The following is a 24060-nucleotide window of genomic DNA, read 5'->3' on the forward strand; positions in this document are numbered from 1 at the left end:
CCTGAGTATACCATTAAACTCGCAAGCCTGGATTCAAATTTGGTATACTACCAAGTCTCCATAACTGTACCAGTGGTCAAGACCAATTACAAAGGTCTCCTCCATTGGCACTTGCCATCCAGACTAGCCCGGGCCTTTCCAACCAATCTTAAAAAAGGTACAGCGCCAAAACATTGGATTTACATCAATATGTCAGTACATCAATTTGCATCAATACACCAGTAAATGGAAAAACTAGTAAAAGTCCATATAGAGTCCGTGAAACCAGGTGCTGACAACGTCTTGGTACGACGAAACAAGCCAGCCCATATGCAGTCACGCCTCCAGCCGCGGCCTACATGTATACATGCCTTGCATCAAGCATATGCCATGTGAGTTTTTTATCCATATTTCTTGTAATAAAACGTGCATACTTCACTATTGGAGCCCCATTTGTTTTTTGAGGGTATATCTATCCATCTTACTTGGAGCATGAATGCATGAGGATACTTTATCCATGATGAGTTTGCCGTGAGGAACCTGGTGCCAATTTCTGGGTGGACCCTATCCAGTTTGATGGTGTTTGTAATCTATGCCCATTTGACCTTCCTTAATCGGGGTCTAATGTTCCGGTAAGGGAATTACTATTCTTAAGCACTGGGTTCTTCCAGGATTTGGGCCTTCACTACGGTGTTGGGATTTTCATTTCATTTCATTTCTGACCCTCAGCACCTGGTTTCACAGACTCTATATGGACTTTTACTAGTTTTTCCATTTACTGGTGTATTGATGCAAATTGATGTACTGAAATATTGATGTAAATCCAATGTTTTGGCGCTGTACCTTTTTTACTATTCTTTCCTGGTTTGATAACATCTTTGTATGAGCAGCCTCTTCTCTTTGTTTATCAAGCGCGGCTATCTTCCCTTTGTTTTTTGCTTTCCAACCAATCACCCGATCTGTTTTCATGGCTGTCCAAATACAGTCATATTTCCATATATATAGCGCAAATGTTTTCGACTTCTGTCTATGATATCTTGCATAAATTATTGTAGAAATCTATCCCTATGCTTCCACAAGAAGCTCTGCTTAAAAGAGAAGCATATGAATTTTTTTATTTTATTTTAGAATCATACTTACCTAGGTGGATGCAATATAGGTCCGATGCTGCATCTGTCCCCTGCTGGCTCTAAGGCTGAGAACTGAGAGATCAAACACCGCTGATCCCTTGGTTCTGAGAGCTCCCTCAGCAGAGAGCTGGAGACTGTCAGTCATTGTTGTCTGCTCTGCCCCCCACACTGGAGTGCTGGGGTTAGGAGGGGGAGGTTTAGACTCTCAGCGGCTCACTGAGAGGTTGAGCTGGGTGCCGGTCCAGGCATGTGGGAGGATCCCAACCATATGGTCATGATGTTTCCCGAGCCTGGACCGGCTCTGTGATGTCAGCCGACAGTGGGCTTTAGCTCGTGGAAATCGTGTCACAGGGGTGCAGAACTAACAAGCTGTACTTTTTCTTTAACCACTTCTGGGTTTTACCCCTTTAATGACCAGGCAATTTTTTGCGTTATTTTAACTAACAATTGCGTGGTCATGCGATGATGTACTGAAATAAAATTGATGTCCTTTTTTTCCCACAAATAGAGCTTTATTATGGTGGTATTTGATCACCTGTGCAATTTTTATTTTTTTTTGCACTATCAATAAAAAAAGAGTGACAATTCTGAAAAAAAAAAAAAAACCAATATTTTTTACTTTCTGCTATAAAACATTCCCAATTTTTTAAAAAAATAATTTAAATCAAATGTTTTCATTATTTTAGGCCAATATTTTTTCTGCTGCATATTTTTGTTTTAAAAAATCCCAATAAATGTATATTGATTGGTTTGCGCAAAAGTTATTGTGTCTACAAACTAGGGGAAAGATTTCTGTAATTTTTATATATATTTTTTTTTTTTACTAGTAATGGCAGTGATCAGTGATTTTTAGCGGGACTGCGACATTACAGCGGACAGATCAGACACCTGACATTTTTGGAAGGACCAGTGACATTACTACAGTAATCAGTGCTAAAAATATGCACGGTCACTGTACGACACTGACAAGGAAGGGGTTATCACCAGGGACGATCAAAGGATTAAATGTGTCCCTAGGGGATTCTTTCAAACTATGTGGGGGATGGACTTGCTGGAAGAATACAGAGACCTGTGTTCCTAAATAGGAGGAACACAGGATCCCTGTGTTCATCACTGACAGAACAGCGGTCTGCCGTGTTTACATCAGCAGATCGCCATTTTGTCTCCATGGGGAGCGATAGCGTCCGCCAGACCCACTGATTGGCTCTCCCTGTAGCCAGGCGGCCCGTGCACACGCCCCCCGCTAACTGTCTCATGAAGCGACGTACAGAGCCAACCTGCCACTGTATAAGTACTGGTCGGCAAGTACCAACCTGCCACTGTATAAGCGGCTGGTCGGCAAGTGGTTAACCTACGCCTAGCAGAAATCACCTGGCAGAAACACACCTTGATGACCCATGTCTTGATGGCCGCAAAACAGATGATAGCAGAGGCTTGGTTGTCTGATATGTGATCGATAACCGAAGTTAACTCTTGTATACAATGAGTCCCAGTCAACGAAAGCTTACAGCTAAATTACAAGGGACCATGACAAATTTCCACTGAATTTGGGACCCTTGGGTTTCTCATTTTTTTATCCACAGGACTTTAACAAATGCCTCCTTGAACTCTAACTTTTAAAGCAGCCTTGGCTGGGGTCTCTGAACAGGACAGGGGTCACTCTCCGATCACCTCTCCCTTACACCCCCTTCTACCCTTCCCTTTGCGCTCCTTCCCTTCTTCTCAGTGCAGAGATTAGATGATGGAAGACAGCAGAACGTCAGCTTACTCTGGGACAAATCTCCTTTGCAAAGTGAACAGCCAATTTGCCTTTAGTAAATCAACCCCTTTGTGCCTAAAGAACTGGGGGCTTTTAAAGGATAAGTTCCACTTTACAAAAAAATAAAATAAATGCACGTTTTTGCTGGTAAAAAAATTATGTATGCATTCATTTTTTTCATATTTTCGCCAATGAACGACCTCGAGGGATCAACAGAGCCCTGGTAGTTCATTGAGAACTACAAGCTGACAGCTGCAAAGGCTGTCCGTATTTGTAGTTTTCCCATTCACAGAACACTGTGAATGAATGTCTTTATTAGATTGTGACAGCGAGCTCGCTTTCAAAACAGGGGATCAGGGGGAGGGGCTAGTACATTTGTAACATGTTACACCCTGAACATGGGTGTAACATGTCACAAAAGGTGAACTTGCCATTTAAAAAATGTTCTCATAATTCTGGTGCCATTTTAAAAACAAACACAGTTTCAGCACCGTGGACAATTTTAGTTGGCACATTTCCCAGCACCACAATAGCTGATGTACTTTAACCCCTTGACGCTGGCCTCACGCATATATGCGACCATACGGCGGGTGGGGCTTAATTTTGAGCAGTCGCATATATGTGGCCCTGTTAAGAAAACTTACCATGCTGATACAAACTAGCGTTCAGGAGCTTTCCGATCGTGTGACCGATGTGACAGCCAATATCTCTGTGAACCACCAAGTAAAGTGAAGGAAGGGATAATGCCGCCAATTCTGACACCCTGCACGCAGAGGTGATAGCCACTAAAAAGGCCACCTTCTAGGACAGCATAAGCAGGTGAATCTCCTGAAGATTCTCAAAAGGAGGATTCTGGATGACAGAGCACCAAAGTGGGGTCCCAAGGCGGCAACGGAGACTGCATTGGAGGGGCCAAGTGCCTAACTCCCTGAAGAAAAGTACGCACCAGGGAGTGTGTGGCCAAGGGCCCTTGATAGTACTCAAGGCCCGTTTCTGCTCAACCCCCCTGTTGAAGGAAGGTTAAGATCCGAGCCACCGGAAAAGAGCGAGGATGAACCCCAAGAGACTCACACCATGCAATGTACGTCTTCCACGTACGATGGTAGATCTTTCTGGAAGTAGATTTCCTAGCTTTTAACAGCGTTGGAATCACCGACTCAGACAAACCTCTATCCTTCAGCACCTGGCATTCAACAGCCAAGCCACCAAAGCCAGCCAATGTTAAGCAAGATGGAAGATTGGCCCTTGGGACAGCAGATCCTCCCTGAGAGGAAGCTTCCAAGGAACGTCGGTGACCAGCTGCATCCCCCTTTGTGTGTACCCGGTAATATCATCTCCCTTTGTGTACCCTGTAATATCATCCCCCTCTGTGTGTACCCTGTAAAATCATTCCCCCATGTGTACCCTGTAATATCATCACCCTCTGTGTGTACCATGTAATATCATCCCTCCTCTGTGTGTACTATGTAATATCATCCCCCCATGTGTAGTCTGTAATATTATTCCCCTCTGTGTGTGCCATGTAATATCATCCCTCCTCTGTGTGTACCCTGTAATAAAATCCCCCCCCCCCCCCCCCCCCTGTGTTCACCCTGTAATATCATTCCCCCCCTCTGTGTGTATACCATGTAATATCATCCCCCCACTGTGTGTGTGTGTACCCAGTAATATCCTCCCTCTCTCTGTGTAATCTGTAATATAATCCCTCTCTGTGTATAATATCACATCCCCCCCTGTGTGTGCCCGGTAATATCCACCCTCTTCAGTAATAGGGGCGCTCGTAGTCTATGTTGTGCTCTGCAATCTTACGGAGAGGAGTTTTCAGTGTGACCAGTAGGGGTCGCTGTGGTCTGCAGAATACAGGTCGGCTTACTGTTCTATCCGTATGTCAGAAGGTGGGCGGGGCGGAGCGGTCATGTGACGTGCACACACAGTATCCCGGACATACATTATCGCATGGCTCGGTATAAGGAGATGCGGGGAAGATTTTACTCTGATTAAAGATCTGAAGCACACACTTTCCCCAGAGCTATATGCTCGTCCGTCTAAACCGTTCCCGTGTAATCTCCGCTCACCAGACAGCCGCGGGAGTGCGCTCAATGCCGCGCAAGGAGAGCAAAGAGGTGAACATAGTGTCCGGATGGGGTGTATGGGGGACATAGTGCCCGGATGGGGTGTATGGGGGACATAGTGTCCGGATGGGGTGTATGGGGGACATAGTGTCCGGATGGGGTGTATGGGGGACATAGTGCCCGGATGGGGTGTATGGGGGACATAGTGTCCGGATGGGGTGTATGGAGGACATAGTGTCCGGATGGGGTGTATGGGGGGCATAGTGTCCGGATGGGGTGTATGGGGGACATAGTGTCTGGATGGGGTGTATGGAGGACATAGTGCCCGGATGGGGTGTATGGGGGATATAGTGTCCAGATGGGGTGTATGGAGGACATAGTGCCCGGATGGGGTGTATGGAGGACATAGTGCCCGGATGGGGTGTATGGGGGATATAGTGTCTGGATGGGGTGTATGGAGGACATAGTGCCCGGATGGGGTGTATGGGGGATATAGTGTCCAGATGGGGTGTATGGAGGACATAGTGCCCGGATGGGGTGTATGGAGGACATAGTGCCCGGATGGGGTGTATGGAGGACATAGTGTCAGGATGGGGTGTATGGAGGATATAGTGTCTAGATGGGGTGTATGGAGGACATAGTGCCCGGATGGGGTGTATGGGGGATATAGTGTCCAGATGGGGTGTATGGAGGACATAGTGCCCAGATGGGGTGTATGGAGGACATAGTGCCCGGATGGGGTGTATGGGGGATATAGTGCCCAGATGGGGTGTATGGAGGACATAGTGCCCGGATGGGGTGTATGGAGGACATAGTGTCAGGATGGGGTGTATGGAGGATATAGTGTCTAGATGGGGTGTATGGAGGACATAGTGCCCGGATGGGGTGTATGGGGGATATAGTGTCCAGATGGGGTGTATGGAGGACATAGTGCCCAGATGGGGTGTATGGAGGACATAGTGCCCGGATGGGGTGTATGGGGGATATAGTGCCCAGATGGGGTGTATGGAGGACATAGTGCCCGGATGGGGTGTATGGGGGATATAGTGCCCAGATGGGGTGTATGGAGGACATAGTGCCCGGATGGGGTGTATGGGGGACATAGTGCCCGGATGGGGTGTATGGAGGATATAGTGCCCGGATGGGGTGTATGGAGGATATAGTGTCTAGATGGGGTGTATGGAGGACATAGTGTCCGGATGGGGTGTATGGGGGACATAGTGCCCGGATGGGGTGTATGGAGGACATAGTGTCCGCATGGGGTGTATGGAGGACATAGTGCCCGGATGGGGTGTATGGAGGACATAGTGTCCCGATGGGGTGTATGGGGGACATAGTGTCAGGATGGGGTGTATGGAGGATATAGTGTCCGGATGGGGTGTATGGGGGACATAGTGCCCGGATGGGGTGTATGGAGGATATAGTGTCCGGATGGAGTGTATGGAGGACATAGTGCTCGGATGGGGTGTATGGAGGATATAGTGTCCGGATGGGGTGTATGGGGGACATAGTGCCCGGATGGGGTGTATGGAGGATATAGTGTCCGGATGGAGTGTATGGAGGACATAGTGCCCGGATGGGGTGTATGGGGGAGATAGTGTCCGGATGGGGTGTATGGGGGACATAGTGCCCCGGATGGGGTGTATGGAGGATATAGTGTCCGGATGGGGTGTATGGAGGATATAGTGTCCGGATGGGGTGTATGGAGGATATAGTGTCCAGATGGGGTGTACAGGGTGTATGGAGGACATAGTGCCCGGATGGGGTGTATGGAGGACATAGTGCCCGGATGGGGTGTATGGAGGACATAGTGCCCGGATGGGGTGTATGGAGGACATAGTGCCCGGATGGGGTGTATGGAGGACATAGTGCCCGGATGGGGTGTATGGAGGACATAGTGCCCGGATGGGGTGTATGGAGGACATAGTGCCCGGATGGGGTGTATGGAGGACATAGTGCCCGGATGGGGTGTATGGAGGACATAGTGTCCGGATGGGGTGTATGGAGTACATAGTGTCCGGATGGGGTGTATGGGGGACATAGTGCCCGGATGGGGTGTATGGAGGACATAGTGCCCGTATGGGGGATATAGTGCCCAGATGGGGTGTATGGAGGACATAGTGCCCGGATGGGGTGTATGGAGGACATAGTGTCCCGATGGGGTGTATGGGGGACATAGTGTCCGGATGGGGTGTATGGGGGACATAGTGCCCGGATGGGGTGTATGGAGGACATAGTGTCCGGATGGGGTGTATGGAGGACATAGTGCCCGGATGGAGTGTATGGAGAGGACATAGTGCCCGCATGGGGTGTATGGAGGACATAGTGTCCGGATGGGGTGTATGGGGGACATAGTGCCCGGATGAGGTGTATGGGGGACATAGTGTCCAGATGGGGTGTATGGAGGACATAGTGTCCGGATGGGGTGTATGGAGGACATAGTGCCCGGATGGGGTGTATGGGGGACATAGTGCCCGGATGGGGTGTATGGGGGACATAGTGCCCGGATGGGGTGTATGGAGGACATAGTGTCCGGATGGGGTGTATGGAGGACATAGTGTCCGGATGGGGTGTATCGAGGACATAGTGCCTGGATGGGGTGTATGGAGGACATAGTGTCCCGATGGGGTGTATGGGGGACATAGTGTCCGGATGGGGTGTATGGAGGATATAGTGTCCGGATGGGGTGTATGGAGGACATAGTGCCCGGATGGGGTGTATGGAGGATATAGTGTCCGGATGGAGTGTATGGAGGACATAGTGCCCGGATGGGGTGTATGGGGGACATAGTGTCCGGATGGGGTGTATGGAGGATATAGTGTCCGGATGGGGTGTATGGGGGACATAGTGCCCGGATGGGGTGTATGGAGGATATAGTGTCCTGATGGGGTGTATGGGGGACATAGTGCCCGGATGGGGTGTATGGAGGATATAGTGCCCGGATGGAGTGTATGGAGGACATAGTGCCCGGATGGGGTGTATGGGGGAGATAGTGTCCGGATGGGGTGTATGGGGGACATAGTGCCCCGGATGGGGTGTATGGAGGATATAGTGTCCGGATGGGGTGTATGGAGGATATAGTGTCCAGATGGGGTGTACAGGGTGTATGGAGGATATAGTGCCCGGATGGGGTGTATGGAGGACATAGTGCCCGGATGGGGTGTATGGGGGACATAGTGCCCGGATGGGGTGTATGGGGGACATAGTGTCCGGATGGGGTGTATGGAGGACATAGTGCCCGGATGGGGTGTATGGGGGACATAGTGTCCAGATGGGGTGTATGGAGGACATAGTGCCCGGATGGGGTGTATGGGGGACATAGTGCCCGGATGGGGTGTATGGGGGACATAGTGCCCGGATGGGGTGTATGGGGGACATAGTGCCCGGATGGGGTGTATGGGGGACATAGTGCCCGGATGGGGTGTATGGGGGACATAGTGCCCAGATGGGGTGTATGGAGGATATAGTGTCCAGATGGGGTGTATGGAGGATATAGTGTCCGGATGGGGTGTATGGAGGATATAGTGTCCAGATGGGGTGTACAGGGTGTATGGAGGACATAGTGCCCGGATGGGGTGTATGGGGGATATAGTGCCCGGATGGGGTGTATGGAGGACATAGTGCCCGGATGGGGTGTATGGAGGACATAGTGCCCGGATGGGGCGTACAGGGTGTATGGAGGATATAGTGTCCGGATGGGGTGTACAGGGTGTATGGAGGATATAGTGTCCGGATGGGGTGTACAGGGTGTATGGAGGATATAGTGTCCGGATGGGGTGTACAGGGTGTATGGGGGGATATAGTGTCCGGATGGGGTGTACAGGGTGTATGGAGGATATAGTGTCCGGATGGGGTGTACAGGGTGTATGGAGGATATAGTGTCCGGATGGGGTGTACAGGGTGTATGGAGGATATAGTGTCCGGATGGGGTGTACAGGGTGTATGGAGGATATAGTGTCCGGATGGGGTGTACAGGGTGTATGGAGGATATAGTGTCCGGATGGGGTGTACAGGGTGTATGGAGGATATAGTGTCCGGATGGGGTGTACAGGGTGTATGTGTGGAGGACATAGTGTCTGGATGGGGTGGGCACAGTATAACGGGCGGGGGGTGGGATTATAGTGGGCACAGCCCAGAATGTACACAAAAACATATGTAATGGCAGTGCTTCATTTCTAAATAATTATTGTGTTAAGGTGTATACATGCCTGGAACTCTTGTCATCCTAAGCAAATTTTGTGGGTGCAAAAAGGTTTTTGTTTTATTTTAGCATGGCCATTTGAGCCCCTCCCACTGGTAATGCAATTTGACCATGACTACTATTTGCTGCATCGCATTACCACTCTTACAATTGCCCAAAGGTGCCCCAAGCCTTTTTTTAAGGTTAGCAACAACACTGGCGTAAAGAAAACCATGCCCACTCACTGCTGCGTTGCAGTAGGCAAACCATGTTTCCTGTTTTGTTTTATCAAGCAGTACGGCCTAACTTATGATTTTCCACATGGGACCACTGATTTCTTAAATCGCCCCTTATTAAATATTAACCCCTTTCTGCCCAACATTGACTTCTTAACTGTCCTCATTATTAACCCCTTACAGTGCATACTAGCACATTATGATAGACTGAGCCTTCCAGCACTGAGCTGTCACAGTTCCCCAGCGCTTCCATCTTCACCCGGTCTTCCTTCTGGGTTCAGAATCTTTGGCCGCCTGAATGGCTGGGCAATGCTGACATTCAGCCCTATGGAGCAGCGGATGTCAGCGGTGACATGTCCACTGACACCCGCATCCGATCCTGTCCGTGAAATCCGGACGGATGGAAACCCTATTTTTCCATCTGTCCTGGGGATCGGATTGGATGGAATCGGATGAAAGCGGACAGGCGGTCTGCTCTCATCTGATTCCCCATAGAGAGCAGCGGGGCTCTGACACCTCCCTCTCCACACACAGTGCGGAGACAGAGCTGTCATCCGCCGGCTCAGCGGTGATCGGCGGATCGATCCCCGCTGAGCAGAGCACGGTCCGCAACGGAATGCGGACCCTGTGAAAGGGGCCTTTAAGGCTCCAAAAAAAAAGAATAAATGCACTTTTTTTTTTCACCTGCGAAAAGATGTGCATTTTTTTTTTTTTTTAAAGGTGAACTTCTCCTTTTAGTTCTGGGCGCTCATCCTGTGCAAACCAATGATAGGCAGAGAGCTGTCCACATGAAGCCATTACATGCGGTGAGGGATGGATGAGTCGCCCTGTACACCAACAGTGTTCTACCAGGTGGCTCATCTGTCCCTTATTGCTCCCCGTGTGATGATGTGCGGACAATCTCAGCCTGTCATGGGTTTATACACGCTTCCTGCCCACAACTGAACCTCGACACCTGGCCGTACCACCACAGAAAGAAGCTGGTCTGGGGCGTAAATGAGCCAATAATTGTCTTATTCAACTGAATGGAATGGACACCCTTAGGGCCCTTGTACACAGTACTGATGTATGAACACCGCAAGTTCCTGCATAAAATCCGCAAACATGGCCCACATATTGCACACGTAAACAAAGAATTTCTTCTAGCTTCTAGAATGCCAACTATTGAAATATTATATGTGGGAGGTGTGATTTCTGTGCATACAAACATAAGAAATAATGACCAGTAATGCAGATCTTTATTATTTTTTTTACTGATCTAAACTCCGCTTTAGTTTACTGATTTGTAAACCTGGGGTGGGGGTCTGATTATTAGGTGACTGTTAATGGCTGATCACCTGGCAGTCACCGGTCTCCTACTGGCAAACGCTGACCAGGAGCTGTCAGAGTGCAGTCTCAGAATGGAACATCAGAGCTCCATTGACAAATACATGCAGTGACTGGGCGTTAAGGACCACCCACGCTACCACTGCAAATATGCATTACACCAATGGAGATCAGAAATTATTAATTCATTTTTATTTTATTTTTTTTAACAGGTTGGCTTTTTAATACAGAAGAGGCAAACTAGGTCTCCTGCATTAAAGTTTTCCTGCCTGCCTCCTCTGTGCACTGAGCTGTGCACTTGCAGCTCAGTGTACAATTTCTGTTCCGGCTGAGATGAATAATCTTCTGCACATGTGCAGGAGTGACATCATGCTGACTCGGTCAGCAAAACAACCAAAGATCTAAACCCAGAAGAAAAGTGGTTGAAGATGTCATTGGCCAGCAAGGAGATCCCTGGACTCGACATCACTGAAGTGGAGGTCAATAGAGTTCTGCTAGCAATAGGAGGCGAATCATACACTGACATTAGACTAAAACTTTGATGCCTTTCATACCGTACTTGCTTACTCTTAAGATGCAAAACTCATCAATATCTTTGTCTGGAGCCGGTGTATGATAAACCTCACGCTTGAATAAAACCTACCTATGATGCAAAATACCATCAGGAACGATTGGGGGCGTTTACTAAAACTGATGCACACAGAATCTGGTGCAACTGTGCATAGTAACCAATCCGCTTCCAGGTTTAATTGTCAAAGCTTGATTGAACAAGCTAAAGTTAGAAGCTGATTGGTTACTATTCATAGCTGCACCAGATTCTGTGTGTACCAGTCTTTGTAAAACTTCCCCTAACATTACTTGGATTCACTGTGATGGGACCAGGCAAGGTCTAAAAGGAATGGTGCTGTCTGAATGCATTTAGCAAGTCAGACTTGTGGCCGGCTTTTCCTTGTGGCAGCAGAAGGTAATTTTGTGTGTTGGGGTAAAGTGGACCTTCAATCCAAAATTTTCCTTTGCTCCATTGTATTCCTCCTCTCTCCTTAATCCTAAAAAGCCACTTTTTTTTTTTTTTTTTTTTAATTTACCTAGATTTTTTTCTTTTTGGATTTATGGTTCACCTTGCCTCCTCTCACCTAGGTGGGACTGACATTTTCCGCCTACTGCAGCCTCCTAGTTTTAGTGCAGTTACATTGCAGCACCTCTTAAAAGCCATCTGCGTGCAGATTACTTTTTAGAGGTGTTTTACAGGTGGTGAGCAGTCGGTGTGACGCCTCCTCACCGGCTTATTTAAAGGATAAGTTCACCTTTGGGAACTTTTCACATGCTTCACCAATTTTTAGGGTGAAACATGTAACGTATTCCCACTCTTATAGCCTCTCACTGATCCCCTGCATCATTGTGACAGTGGGACGGGAATCTTCTCCTCGCACCCACTGTCACAATTTTAAAAGAACTTGAGTTGTTCTGGACTCTGCCCACATGGCCGTTTCATTCACTCAGAGTTCTGTGAATGGGGGAACTACAGCTACCATTATCCATTGCGGCTGTCTGCTTGTAGTTCTCAATGCATTACCAGGGTATTGATGAGCACTCTAGGTAGTTCAATAATCTTTCTTGTCATCTAGTAACTACCTGCCTGTTCAAGGTATGGGCAGGCAGCTATACGGACAGTCTGCAGGAGCCTGAGATTGCACCCATGATCTGCTTTACAGGCTTATTTCACCACTTACCGTGCGCCCAACGACTATATACGTAGCTCGTTTGACGCTAAATACCAGGGTTATGGCAGCAGATAGCTGCCATAACTCTGGTATTTTTTTAAATAGCGGGTGGTCGGCTTTCAGATAAGGGTGGTCCCAGCGGCGGATTCGCCACGGGATCACCCTTATGGTGCAGTAGAAGAGGTGCCCCACCTCCTGCCACTTCCCGGCCGGTTTCCCCTCTTATCGGACCCGCCGCCAGCGGGGAAAACGATCTGTTCCTGGATCCTCTGAGACAGGAAGTCAAGTGAGGGCAGGATGGTCTTGGAGGACCAGAGCGACGTCAAACGTTGTTGCCTAGCAATTGGTTTATAGGGCCGTTTTTTGTTTTTTTTTTCTTTTTTTTCTTTTTTCAACACTTCATTTTTTAGTGTAGTTGTGAGGTGTGAGGTCTTTTTGACCCCAGATCTCACAATAAAGAGGACCTGTCATGCCTATTTCTATTTCAAGGAATGTTTACATTCCTTGTATTAGGAATAAAAATTATCACATTTTATTTTTTTTTTTTTTTAAAACGGTGTAACAATAAAAAAAAATAATAAAATAAAGCTCGCGCACAGAAGTGACCGCATACGGGAGTCCCACCCACATATGTAAACAGTGTTCAAACCACACATGTGAAGTATCGCCGCGATCGTTAGAGTGAGAGCAATAATTTGAGCCCTAGAGCTCCTCTAGAACTCTAAGCTGGTAACCTGTAGACATTTTTAAAATGTCACCTATGGGATTTTTAAATTCCAAGGTTTGTTGCAATTTCGTGAGCGTGCGCAATTTTGAAGCATGACATGTTGGGTATCTATTTACTCAGCGTAATATCATCTTTCACATTATGGAAAAAAAATTGGCTAACTTTGCTGTTTTCTTATTTTTTAATTCGAAAAAGTGAATTGTTTTCAAAAAAATTGCATTTGGAAGACCGCTGCGCAAATACAATGTGATACAAAAATATTGCAACGATCTCCATTTTATTCTCTAGGGTCTCTGCTAAAAAAAAAATCTAATGTTTGGGGGTTCTAAGTAGTTTTCTAGCGAAAAAAAAAAAAACAGATTTTAGCTTGTAAACACCAAGTGTCAAAAATAGGCCCAGTCTTAAAGTGGTTCACCTGCAAGAAAATGTGCATATATGACTTTTTTAAAAAAAAAAAAGGTGAACTTATCATTTAACCTTGTAGATACCACACTAACATGCTGCAATCACATGCACAGTGGGTTCCCATTCACATGAATGAGTCACATTCAGCAGCAGTACTGCCCCGCGAATGCAACAGGGTGGATTATTTTTGCCACCCCTATTTACTGCCTTTGCAACCTAAGGGGATGATAAAAACACCTTAACCATGTCCTTTTACCCCCCAAACTTCACCACCACAAGTGTAAATGAGCCTTTAGTGTACCTTTTTATTTACAGAACAATTTCCTTCTGATGCAGTGTTAGCCTGTGGGAAAAAAATAACACTAAATAAAGCGCGTGTTTTAGTGAATAAAAAAAAAAATAATTTTGAGATGAATACCGCATGATTTGTGAATTGACCCTTCAAGGAGGAAGGACCCAGTAGTGCGACAGATAATTTGTGGATTTTCTGGGCACATGATTATATTTATTACTGACAACCCAGCATAAGAGCAAAGATGGGATTAAAAAGTGGGTGAGGTGGAGTTCCTCTTTAAGGCAGCCTGTTAATTTTGCCTGATGAGCCATGTGTTTCATATGAGCTGAAGGTTAGGATTATTTTTTGTCTTTTACTTACCTTTCCTACACATAAAGTTTGGGTTTCAGTAAACATATTTCGGGAACTGCAATGCTGGAAGACCTGAGCTATAGCCTGTCACTGCAGTCTCCTGGCATATGCTTCTTTGTGTCTGATTTCATTTTTTGTTGACTTTAATATGTTGTAACGAATATATTTATCATTATTTTTATGCAGTTATTAGAGTGTTTGTCTTTCATTGCAGGGTAAGGGGCAGAAGAAGGATGCACCCCAGGATCCACAGACCACAGGTCCAGTTATAAGAGATAAAAGTGGATCCATTTCTATTGCTATTCATGCTAAGCCAGGTTCCAAACAAAATGCTATAACAGGTAAATGTTTGTGAGTACATAGTCCTTTCCTGTGTGATGAACGTAGCAAAACCTAATTCATAGGCATGTGCATCTATTCATTTTCCATGCATTCATTGATGTTTAAAGTGGTACTAAAAGCAGAAAGTTTTTTTTTTTTTTTTTTTTTTTTTTTACACCATAATGCATTCTATGCATTAGGGCAAAATAAATCACCTGCATTCAGCTCACCTCTCCTGCCCCTCTTATTCTTACCTGAGCCTGATTTCTATCCAGCGATGTGCATGAAAGCAGACGCTCTATTGGCTCGCGCCCTCCTCATTGGCTCAGAGACAGCAGTGGGAGCCATTGGCTCCTGCTGCTGTTAATCACAGCCAGTGAGGAGGGGATGGGGCTGGGCTGCGCCACGCTGTATGTGTCAGGGGCAAGCACGCACAAGTGCCCGGTTATCAAGCGCCTGCTATGGGGGCACTTGGCAGGGAGGGGATCCAAGAGCACCAGTGATGGACCCGAGAATAGATGGATTGGGCTGCTCTGTGCAAAACCATTACACAGAGCCGGTAAGTATGACATGTTTGTTATTTTTAATAGTTAGTAAAAAAAGGCATTTACAGTCACTTAAGTGGCTAAAAGGTACTTGTCCTCCAGCACCTGGTATGCTCACATCCTACATAGTACTGCACTGTCTCTTTTGTTGTGCTGCTGCCCATCATGAGAAGAGCAGGAATCAGGAATCTGTTCTGACAAACACAGAAGTCAAGTCAGATTGTCTTTAAGCCCACAAGATATGCTAGCGTGCGCACGCAGACCTCATCTTCGCGCTAGGTCGTCCATGACATAGCCCCACTGGACAGAGGCTGGCCTGCGAGTTAAACTCCTCGCGAGGTCGCATACGACCGGGTCTAGGCTTGAGTCGCAAACAGAACACAACTTCGCAGTCTCTTGAGAATCATAATCGGCTGAGCCGGGAACTAAGTCATCCCTGATATGGTGGCACTTCGTCTGGGAAAATCCTTCCTCCTCTTGTATTGGACAGCGATCACCATGGATGCCAGCCTGTCCAGCTGGGGAGGCGTCCTCGGCAAACATTCTACTCAGGGGATCAGGACACTGGAACAGTCCGGACTACCGATCAATGTATTGGAACTCTGAGCAATCACATTGTGTCTGGACCATTGGACGGATCGTCTTCAGGGATGTCCAGTGCACATTTAATTGGACAGTGCCACAGCCGTGGCTTATGCCAATCACCAGGGGGGCACAAGACGTGTCCTTGCGGCTCTGGAGGTAGCCAGCATTCTAAGGTGGGCATAACGTGTCGTTCCAGCCCTCTTGGCGTACACATTCCCTCGTGGAAAACTGGCAGGCGGATTACCTCAGTCCGCAGGTGTTGGACCAAGGGGAGTGGTCCCTTCATCCAGAGGTGTTTCATTAGTGTCTCCGGTGGGGCATCCCCGAGGTGGATCTGTTGGTGTCTCGGCTCAACAGAAAGGTGCAGAGGTTTGTGGCTCGATCATAGGATCCTCTGGAAGATGCCACAGACGCGCTGGTGTACCCGCATGGTACGTATCGTCTGATTTACGCCTTCCCTCCTCTCAAGCTTCTGCCAAGACTTTTACGCAGGATCGAGGCAGAAGACATTTGGGCCATCTTAGTGGCTCAAAGACTGGCTTTGCCGGGCTTGGTATGCCGATCTGGTGCGGCTGGTCGCCGACGTTCTTTGGAGGCTTCCTCTCGGTGGATCTGTCGTCCCAAGGAACAATCCTCCATCCTGCTTTAGTCGCTGGCTTTGACGGCTTGGCTGTTGAACGCCAGCTGCTGAAGGATAAGAGGTTCATATAAGTCGGTGGTTCCTACGTTTTTTAAAAGCTAGGAAATCTACTTCTAGGAGGATCTACCATCATACGTGGAAGACGTACATTGCGTGGTGGGAGTCTCTTGAAGTTAATCCTCGCTCCTTCTCGGTGGCTCGGATCTTGACCTTCCTTTAATGGGGGGTTGAACAGAAATTGGCCTTGAGTACCATCAAGGGCCAGATGTTGGCATTGGCGGTCTTCTTCCAACGACCCTTGGGGACACACCTTTTCTTCAGGGTGTCTGACATTTGGCTCCTCCAGTGCGGTCTCTGTTGCTGCCTTGGGACTTCCAATTTGGTGCTTTTGGTCCTCTAGAAGCTCCCCTTTGAGAATCTTTGGGAGATTCCCTTGCTTACGTTGTCTTAGAAGGTGGCTTTTTGATGGCTATTACCTCTGCACGCATGGTGTCGGAACTGGCGGCGTTATCCTGTCGTTCACCTTACCTGGTGGTTTTTCGCCCCTGTTCGTCGTTCCTCCCAAAGGTTGTCTCTGATTTTTCATTTGAATGAAGACATTGTGTTGACTTCCCTGTGTCATAGGCCTAAACATTCAAAGGAATTTGCCTTGGATGTCTTGAATGTGGTCCGGGCAATTAGGGTGTACATGGGAGCTAAGGAGTCTTTTAGGAAGTCTGACTCAAAATTTGTGCTCACGGAAGGTCCTCGGAAAGGGTTGTCCACTTCCTCTGCGACCATTTCCAGATGGATCAGACAGACGTTTATTCAGGCCTATTCCATCAGGGGTCAGGTTCCTCCTTTCCCTGTCAAGGCGCACTCTACTCAGGCGCTTAGTGCCTCCTAGGCCTTCCGTCATCAGGCGTCTGTGATGCAGGTTTGCAAGGCAGCCACCTGGTCGTCTGTGCACACTTTCACAAAGTTCTATAAAGTGGATGTGTTGCCATCTGCGGATGCTTCTTTTGGCCGCAAGGTTTTGCAGGCTGCTGTTTAGAGACCTCCTTGAGATCCTCTTTGGGGGTGTATTGTTTTTTTCAGGTGGGCTACTGTTTAGCCTTGGGAATGGGGCTACTGTTTAGCCTTGGGGATTTTTTATGCTGTTCCCACCCCTCCATGTTTAACACTGCTTTAGGACGTCCCAGTGGTTATGAAGTTTAGGAGCTGTGTCCATTAGCGAAAGAGAAAATGGGATATTTGACTTACCGTAAAATCCATTTCTCTGATGTTCATTGACGGACATAGCACCCACCCCTCTGTGGAGTTGTAATTCTTCTGACACTACTTGTAACAAAACTGAGTACCTATAGCAGAGAGAAGGAGTATAACCCTGGGACTGCCCATAGGAGTAGCCAGATTCTTTTTCTGCCCAGCGTACTACTCCCTGTAGGGGGCAGTATAACCCAATGGTTATGAAGATCATGAGCTGTGTCCATCAATAAACATCAGAGAAATGGATTTTACGGTAGGTCAAAAATACTTTTTTTTTTTTTTGGCCCGTGGCCTAGTTTAAACCTTGATGTAGCCATTTATTTTTTATTTTCACTTTTTTTTTTTTTTTTTTAACAATCTTTTCTCCTCATACTGATCACATGACTTCTCAGTTTGGCTGTCGCAGTTGTCATATAATTGGGAGTCTGTTCTGGTCCGACAGCTTCTGATCATAAAAGGACCAGGAGTTTTTAGTGATGGCTCAGTCATTGTGCTGGGAGCGCTTGCAGCCACCATGGTATGTGTGGGCATTAAGGCCCACCTGCCTTGGCACTGCACATGTGGGTTTACTTATTGGAAAGACCAAACTAAGGTAAAAAAAAAAAACCAAAGCCCAGATTTTACTTTTATTTAAAAAAATAAAAACAAAAGTAGTATGCACTTATAAAAGAAGTATTTGGCAAGAATCAAGAGGTCATGACGGAGGACTGCTGTGAATTCTCCTATTCCATGGCCAGAATTTGTGCTTCTTTGATGTATCTTTTTAGCAATGTAACTGGTGGGAGATGTAATGTCTTATGTGTCTTAGTAGAAGGTATAAACTCCACGCTAACGGTCTGTTTGGATGTGGAAATGAAAATATGTGCAAAGGTATAAGTGTAGGAATAGAAATTATACAGTGGGTACGGAAAGTATTCAGACCCCCTTAAATTTTTCACTCTTTGTTATATTGCAGCCATTTTGCTAAAATCATTTAAGTTCATTCTTCTTCCTCATGAATGTACACACAGCTCCCCATATTGACGGAAAAACACAGAATTGTTGACATTGTTGCAGATTTATTAAAAAAGAAAAACTGAAATATCACATGGTCCTAAGTATTCAGACCCTTTGCTGTCACACTCATATATTTAACTCAGGTGCTTTCCATTTCTTCTGATCATCCTTGAGATGGTTCTACACCTTCATTTGAGTCCAGCTGTGTTTGATTATACTGATTGGACTTGATTAGGAAAGCCACACACCTGTCTATATAAGACCTTCCATTCACAATGCATGTCAGAGCAAATGAGAATCATGAGGTCAAAGGAACTGCCTGAAGAGCTCAGAGACAGAATTGTGGCAAGGCACAGATCTGGCCAAGGTTACAAAAAGATTTCTGCTGCACTTAAGGTTCCTAAGAGCACAGTGGCCTCCATAATCCTCAAATGGAAGATGTTTGGGACGACCAGAACCCTTCCTAGAGCTGGCCGTCCGGCCAAACTGAGCTATCGGGGGAGAAGAGCCTTGGTGAGAGAGGTAAAGAAGAACCCAAAGATCACTGTGGCTGAGCTCCAGAGATGCAGTCAGGAGATGGGAGAAAGTTGTAGAAAGTCAACCATCACTGCAGCCCTCCACCAGTCGGGGCTTTATGGCAGAGTGGCCCGAAGGAAGCCTCTCCTCAGTGTAAGACACATGAAAGCCCTCATGGAGTTTGCTAAAAAACACCTGAAGGACTCCAAGATGGTGAGAAATAAGATTCTCTGGTCTGATGAGACCAAAATAGAACTTTTTGGCCTTAATTCTAAGCGGTATGTGTGGAGAAAACCAGGCACTGCTCATTACCTGTCCAATACAGTCCCAACAGTGAAGCATGGTGGTGGCAGCATCATGCTGTGGGGGTGTTTTTCAGCTGCAGGGACAGGACGACTGGTTGCAATCGAGGGAAAGATGAATGCGGCCAAGTACAGGGATATCCTGGACAAAAACCTTCTCCAGAGTGCTCTGGACCTCAGACTGGGCCGAAGGTTTACCTTCCAACAAGACCATGACCCTAAGCACACAGTAGAGCTGCACGATTCTGGCCAAAATGAGAATCACGATTTTTTAGCTTGGAATAAAGATCACGATTCTCTCACGATTCTCTGTGTAACAAAAAAAAATTGGGATAACTTTACTGTTATGTTTTTTTTTTTATTCATTAAAGTCTATTAATTGCGTTTGAAAGACTGCTGCGCAAATACAGTGTGACATAAAATATTACAACAATCGCCATTTTATTCTGTAGGGTCTCTGCTAAAAAAATATATAAAATGTTTGGGGGTTCTAAGTACTTTTCTAGCAAAAAAAAAAAATGATTTTAACTTGCAAGCAACAAGTTTCAGAAAAAGGTCTAGTCTTTAAGAGGTTAAACTTCCTTTCTCCCTGGCAGAGGGAAGGAAAAGATACAATGTAATCATTTTGTTTATAGTTACTGGGAGACTATGCTGATAGGTGTTTGTTTGCAGGAGGCTTTTTTTTTTTTTTCCCCACAGCTGTTCTCTCTGCAGCTATGCAAAGAATCGAGCATATGTCAGGTTTAGATCGTCAGGGGGGGTGAATCGAGATCGCGATTTTCATACGATTAATCGTGCAGCTCTAGCACACAGCTAAAATAATGGAGTGGCTTCACAACAACTCCGTGACTGTTCTTGAATGGCCCAGCCAGAGCCCTGACTTAAACCCAATTGAGCATCTCTGGAGAGACCCAAAAATGGCTGTCCACCAACGTTTACCATCCAACCTGACAGAACTGGAGAGGATCTGCAAGGAGGAATGGCAGAGGATCCCCAAATCCAGGTGTGAAAGACTTGTTGCATCTTTCCCAAAAAGACTCCTGGCTGTATTAGATCAAAAGGGGGCTTCTACTAAATACTGAGCAAAGGGTCTGAATACTTAGGACCATGTGATATTTCAGTTTTTCTTTTTTAATAAATCTGCAACAATGTCAACAATTCTGTGTTTTTCTGTCAGTATGGGGTGCTATGTGTACATTCATGAGGAAGAAGAATGAACTCATGTATGTATGTATATGTATATATATATATATATATATATATATATAATATATATATATATATAGGCTGCAGCCTCCCTGAATATTAGTCCGAGGACTAAATATAGAATAAATAGGAAGGTAGGGTGGTGGCGCTGCCTAAAACGGGAATGTTAAAAAGTATAAATATAATATAAAAAATCAGTGATGAAATACAGTATATAACGGTGATAACCTTATAAAGTGACTGGTGCAAATAAATATATTATATATCAAAGAACAAATATATTAAACTGTGTTAGTGCATGCTTAAAGGTGCATATGAAATAAGGTGCTAACGTGCACGTGAAAAAACTCCCAATTATACCATAAACTGTGGTATATAGGTGCTATAAAGTGTCATTTAAATATAAAATAACAATTATGCAGTGGATATATTCATAGACAGTCCAATGTTATAAAGTCTCTTAGGTCATAGGCAGTGACTAAATGCAGTGTGAAGGATATCCACAGAAGATAAGTGAATAATAAGGTGAAAACGCTCTACCAATGGCTTTAAGGAGTGACCCCGTGCTGGGCGGTGCGGTGCTGGGTGATCCTTCTGGTAAAAAAACTCACTCACCAGAAACACCCACCCCACACAGGGGTATAAGGCGGGTGTATAAAGGTATCCAGCGACCAGAGATCTCGGTATCTCCCCTACTCCCAGGAAAGTATACAGGCATAAATTTGCGAGTCTGGAGCGCGATGCGGTCCAAGTCTCGATCGTGCGGAAGTGACGCGACACGCTGTGCGCGTTTCGTAATGAATACGTCTTCAGCAGCGTCTACTGACGCTCCACTTCCAGTTAGGTGTTTCAGTTTAACTCCTCCTTTTGTAAACCTTTATCTTTATTGTTCATTGTTTTACATTTCATTCCATGCAGTGTATGCAATTACAATATGAAATGTGAAATCTGCCTGCCCTTTATCTGTATCATTTCGTCAGTTACTGCATATGAATATGTTTCCTCGACAGATGTGACCTCCGAAGCTGTTGGTGTTGCCATTGCTGCTCCTCCAACTGAAGGAGAGGCGAATGCTGAATTGTGCCGTTATCTGTCAAAGGTTTTGGAAATAAAGAAAAGTGAAGTTTTCCTGGATAAGGTAAGTGCCTTACCAGTCCTATACTCAGTGCTGGTGACCATCCAATAGGCCCAGGTTCAATTTGCAAGCTGTTTTTTGTGAGTTCTGCTCAGTTGTGCAGATCTAAAAAAAAAGTTTTTTGGCCCAAATCTTGTTGTTCGATTCAGGCCATTTTTAAGGCTAATAGGTAAGCCTTTGTTAAAAAGCGTGGGGGGACATGTTTTGTACCAATGCCCCAAAAAAAAAAAAAAAAAATACTGTACAGCAGGGAGACGTTCTTTTTCACCTGACTTAAAAAGAGATATTGAAAATGCATAAATTCTATAAAGCAGACTTTCCCATTTCCCCAAATTACCTATAAGCATGCACCTAAGGATGATTTAAAAAAAAAAAAAGGCGTGGTATTTATTTTTTTACCTTTTTTTTGTGATCAGTTCCTGGTTCCCCTGAAAGCACTAGGGATGTAGCTCCAAACGCACAGATGCCCCCTGGAAGGCAACGTCCCTAGTACCCTTAGGGGGATCCTGTACCTAAGCTGCAAGATGAAGTGCATGACCTCATGCTCTTCATCTGACACATTTGATGTAGGGCAATAAACTCATCCGCTGTTTAAATAGGAAAGAAAAAAAAGCAAAACAGATGAGTGTAATGCCATCCTGCGGGAAGTTCTCGTCCCTTCCAGCTGGCGCACCCGTTAGTGTGGAAAATAGTTTGTTTTGGCCAGCTTGGCCCATACAAACTAGTAAAAGTGACTGTTAGTTGGGGATTGGTTTTAAATCTGTATGAGGTGTTATAGAGCAAGTTACCAAAGGATATGTAGCCCATCTCTAGAATCAACAGTATAGCACATATTTATACACAGAATCTGACAATATGGCTGCTGTGAGCCCTCACTGGTATAGTGTGGGGACTGGGTTAGACAAACTTGACTCTCAGACCTACTTAGTCTAGGAAAAACTATAGCTATTAATTAAAACAAAGCTGACTCGACATGATTCTCCACAAGTGAACATAGCTGCATCGGTTGTTGTCACAAGAAAGCCAACAGACTGCTCTAAATAACAGTACTGGGGTGATGGCTGCAGCGGTAGGCATCACCCTGGTACAACCACTTGAAGCCAAATGATGTACAGGTACGTGATTCGGCAGCTAGTGGCTCATGAGAAAAAGAGGGAAGCTTTGCAAATTATTAAAAAAAAAAAATATCGAAAGTTCTGTTGCCTTGTACACATCCACAAATGCAAATGTGCACAGGGTGTGCTCATGTATGTAAGCAGTGATTGCACCACACGAGGTATCGCTGTGAATAGATTTAGAGCAATATTTGTAGTTTCATAACTTTCGGTTAACTCTACCCTGATGGGTAATAAAGGATTTTAAAGCATCGCCCATAGAGATTTTTGGGTACCATAGTTTTTCTCTTTTTAACCACTTTACCACCGGAGGATTTTGCTGTCTTACGTCCAGGGTACTTTTTGCGATTCGGCATTTAACTGACAATTGCGCGGTCGTGCGACGCTGTACCCAAACGAAATTTACATCCTTTTTTCCCACAAACAGAGCTTTCTTTTGGTGGTATTTGATCACCTGTGCAATTTTTACTTTTTGCGCTATAAATAAAAAAAGCGTACATTTTGAAAAAATAATATTTTTCACATTTTTTTTTTATATGAAATCCCCCCCCCCCCCCCCCCCCAAAAAAAAAAAAATGTAAAAATCACATTTTTTTTAAAATTTTTGGCCTATTTGTTTTCTGCTACCTATGTTTGGTAAAAAAAATCACATTAAGCGTATTTTGATTGGTTTGCGCAAAAGTTATTGCGTTTACTAACTAAGGGAAAGATTTCTGTCATTTTTGGTGTTTTTTGTTTTTAACGAGTAATGGCGGCGATCTGCAATTTTTTTTTTTTTTTTTTTTTCTGCGGGACTGCGACATTGTGGTGGACAGATCGGACCCTTGACTGACATTTTTGACACTTTTGGGGGTACCAGTGACATTTCTACAGTAATCAGTGCTATGAATATGCACTGTTACTGTGAAAATGACACTGGCAGGGAAGGGGTTAATTTTATTGGAGAGGGAGGGGTTAATGTATGCCTGGTGTTAACTAACGTGTGTGGGGGGAGGTGACTGAGTGACACAGGGACAGATCGCATGTTCAGCTATGCTGAACCCTGCAATTTGTCACTTAGGAGATCTGCCCGCTTTGTTTACACAAGCGGGCGGATCTCCAAACTCGATTCCCCGACGATCAGGGAAGAGCATCGGTGATCGCCGCTGCTCCTCCCCTGGCCCGACTCCCACTGTGACTGAAAACAGCGGGAGCGAGCCTCCGGCGGCTATCTGAGTGCAGCATAACATGTTTATTGTGGCAGAAGAAATGTAGTTACTCACACTTGGGT

General features: G+C 45.8%; 1 protein-coding gene across 1 annotated transcript in view; it reads left to right on the forward strand.

Moving 5' to 3' along the window:
* Positions 1 to 4901: 4901 nt before the first annotated feature.
* The window catches only part of LOC309552006 (UPF0235 protein C15orf40 homolog), a gene marked incomplete at its 5' end in the record, with an annotated part of 30095 nt that continues 10936 nt past the window's right edge, over positions 4902 to 24060 (forward strand). The window contains 3 exons of the mRNA XM_082252750.1: positions 4902 to 4991; positions 14396 to 14522; positions 21551 to 21678. Coding sequence (XP_082108876.1) covers positions 4902 to 4991; positions 14396 to 14522; positions 21551 to 21678 — 345 coding nt within the window. The remainder of the gene's footprint in view (positions 4992 to 14395; positions 14523 to 21550; positions 21679 to 24060) is intronic.

This window comes from Pelophylax lessonae (assembly GCF_965119305.1).
Source record: "Pelophylax lessonae genome assembly, chromosome: 4".
NCBI classification, from domain to species: domain Eukaryota; kingdom Metazoa; phylum Chordata; class Amphibia; order Anura; family Ranidae; genus Pelophylax; species Pelophylax lessonae.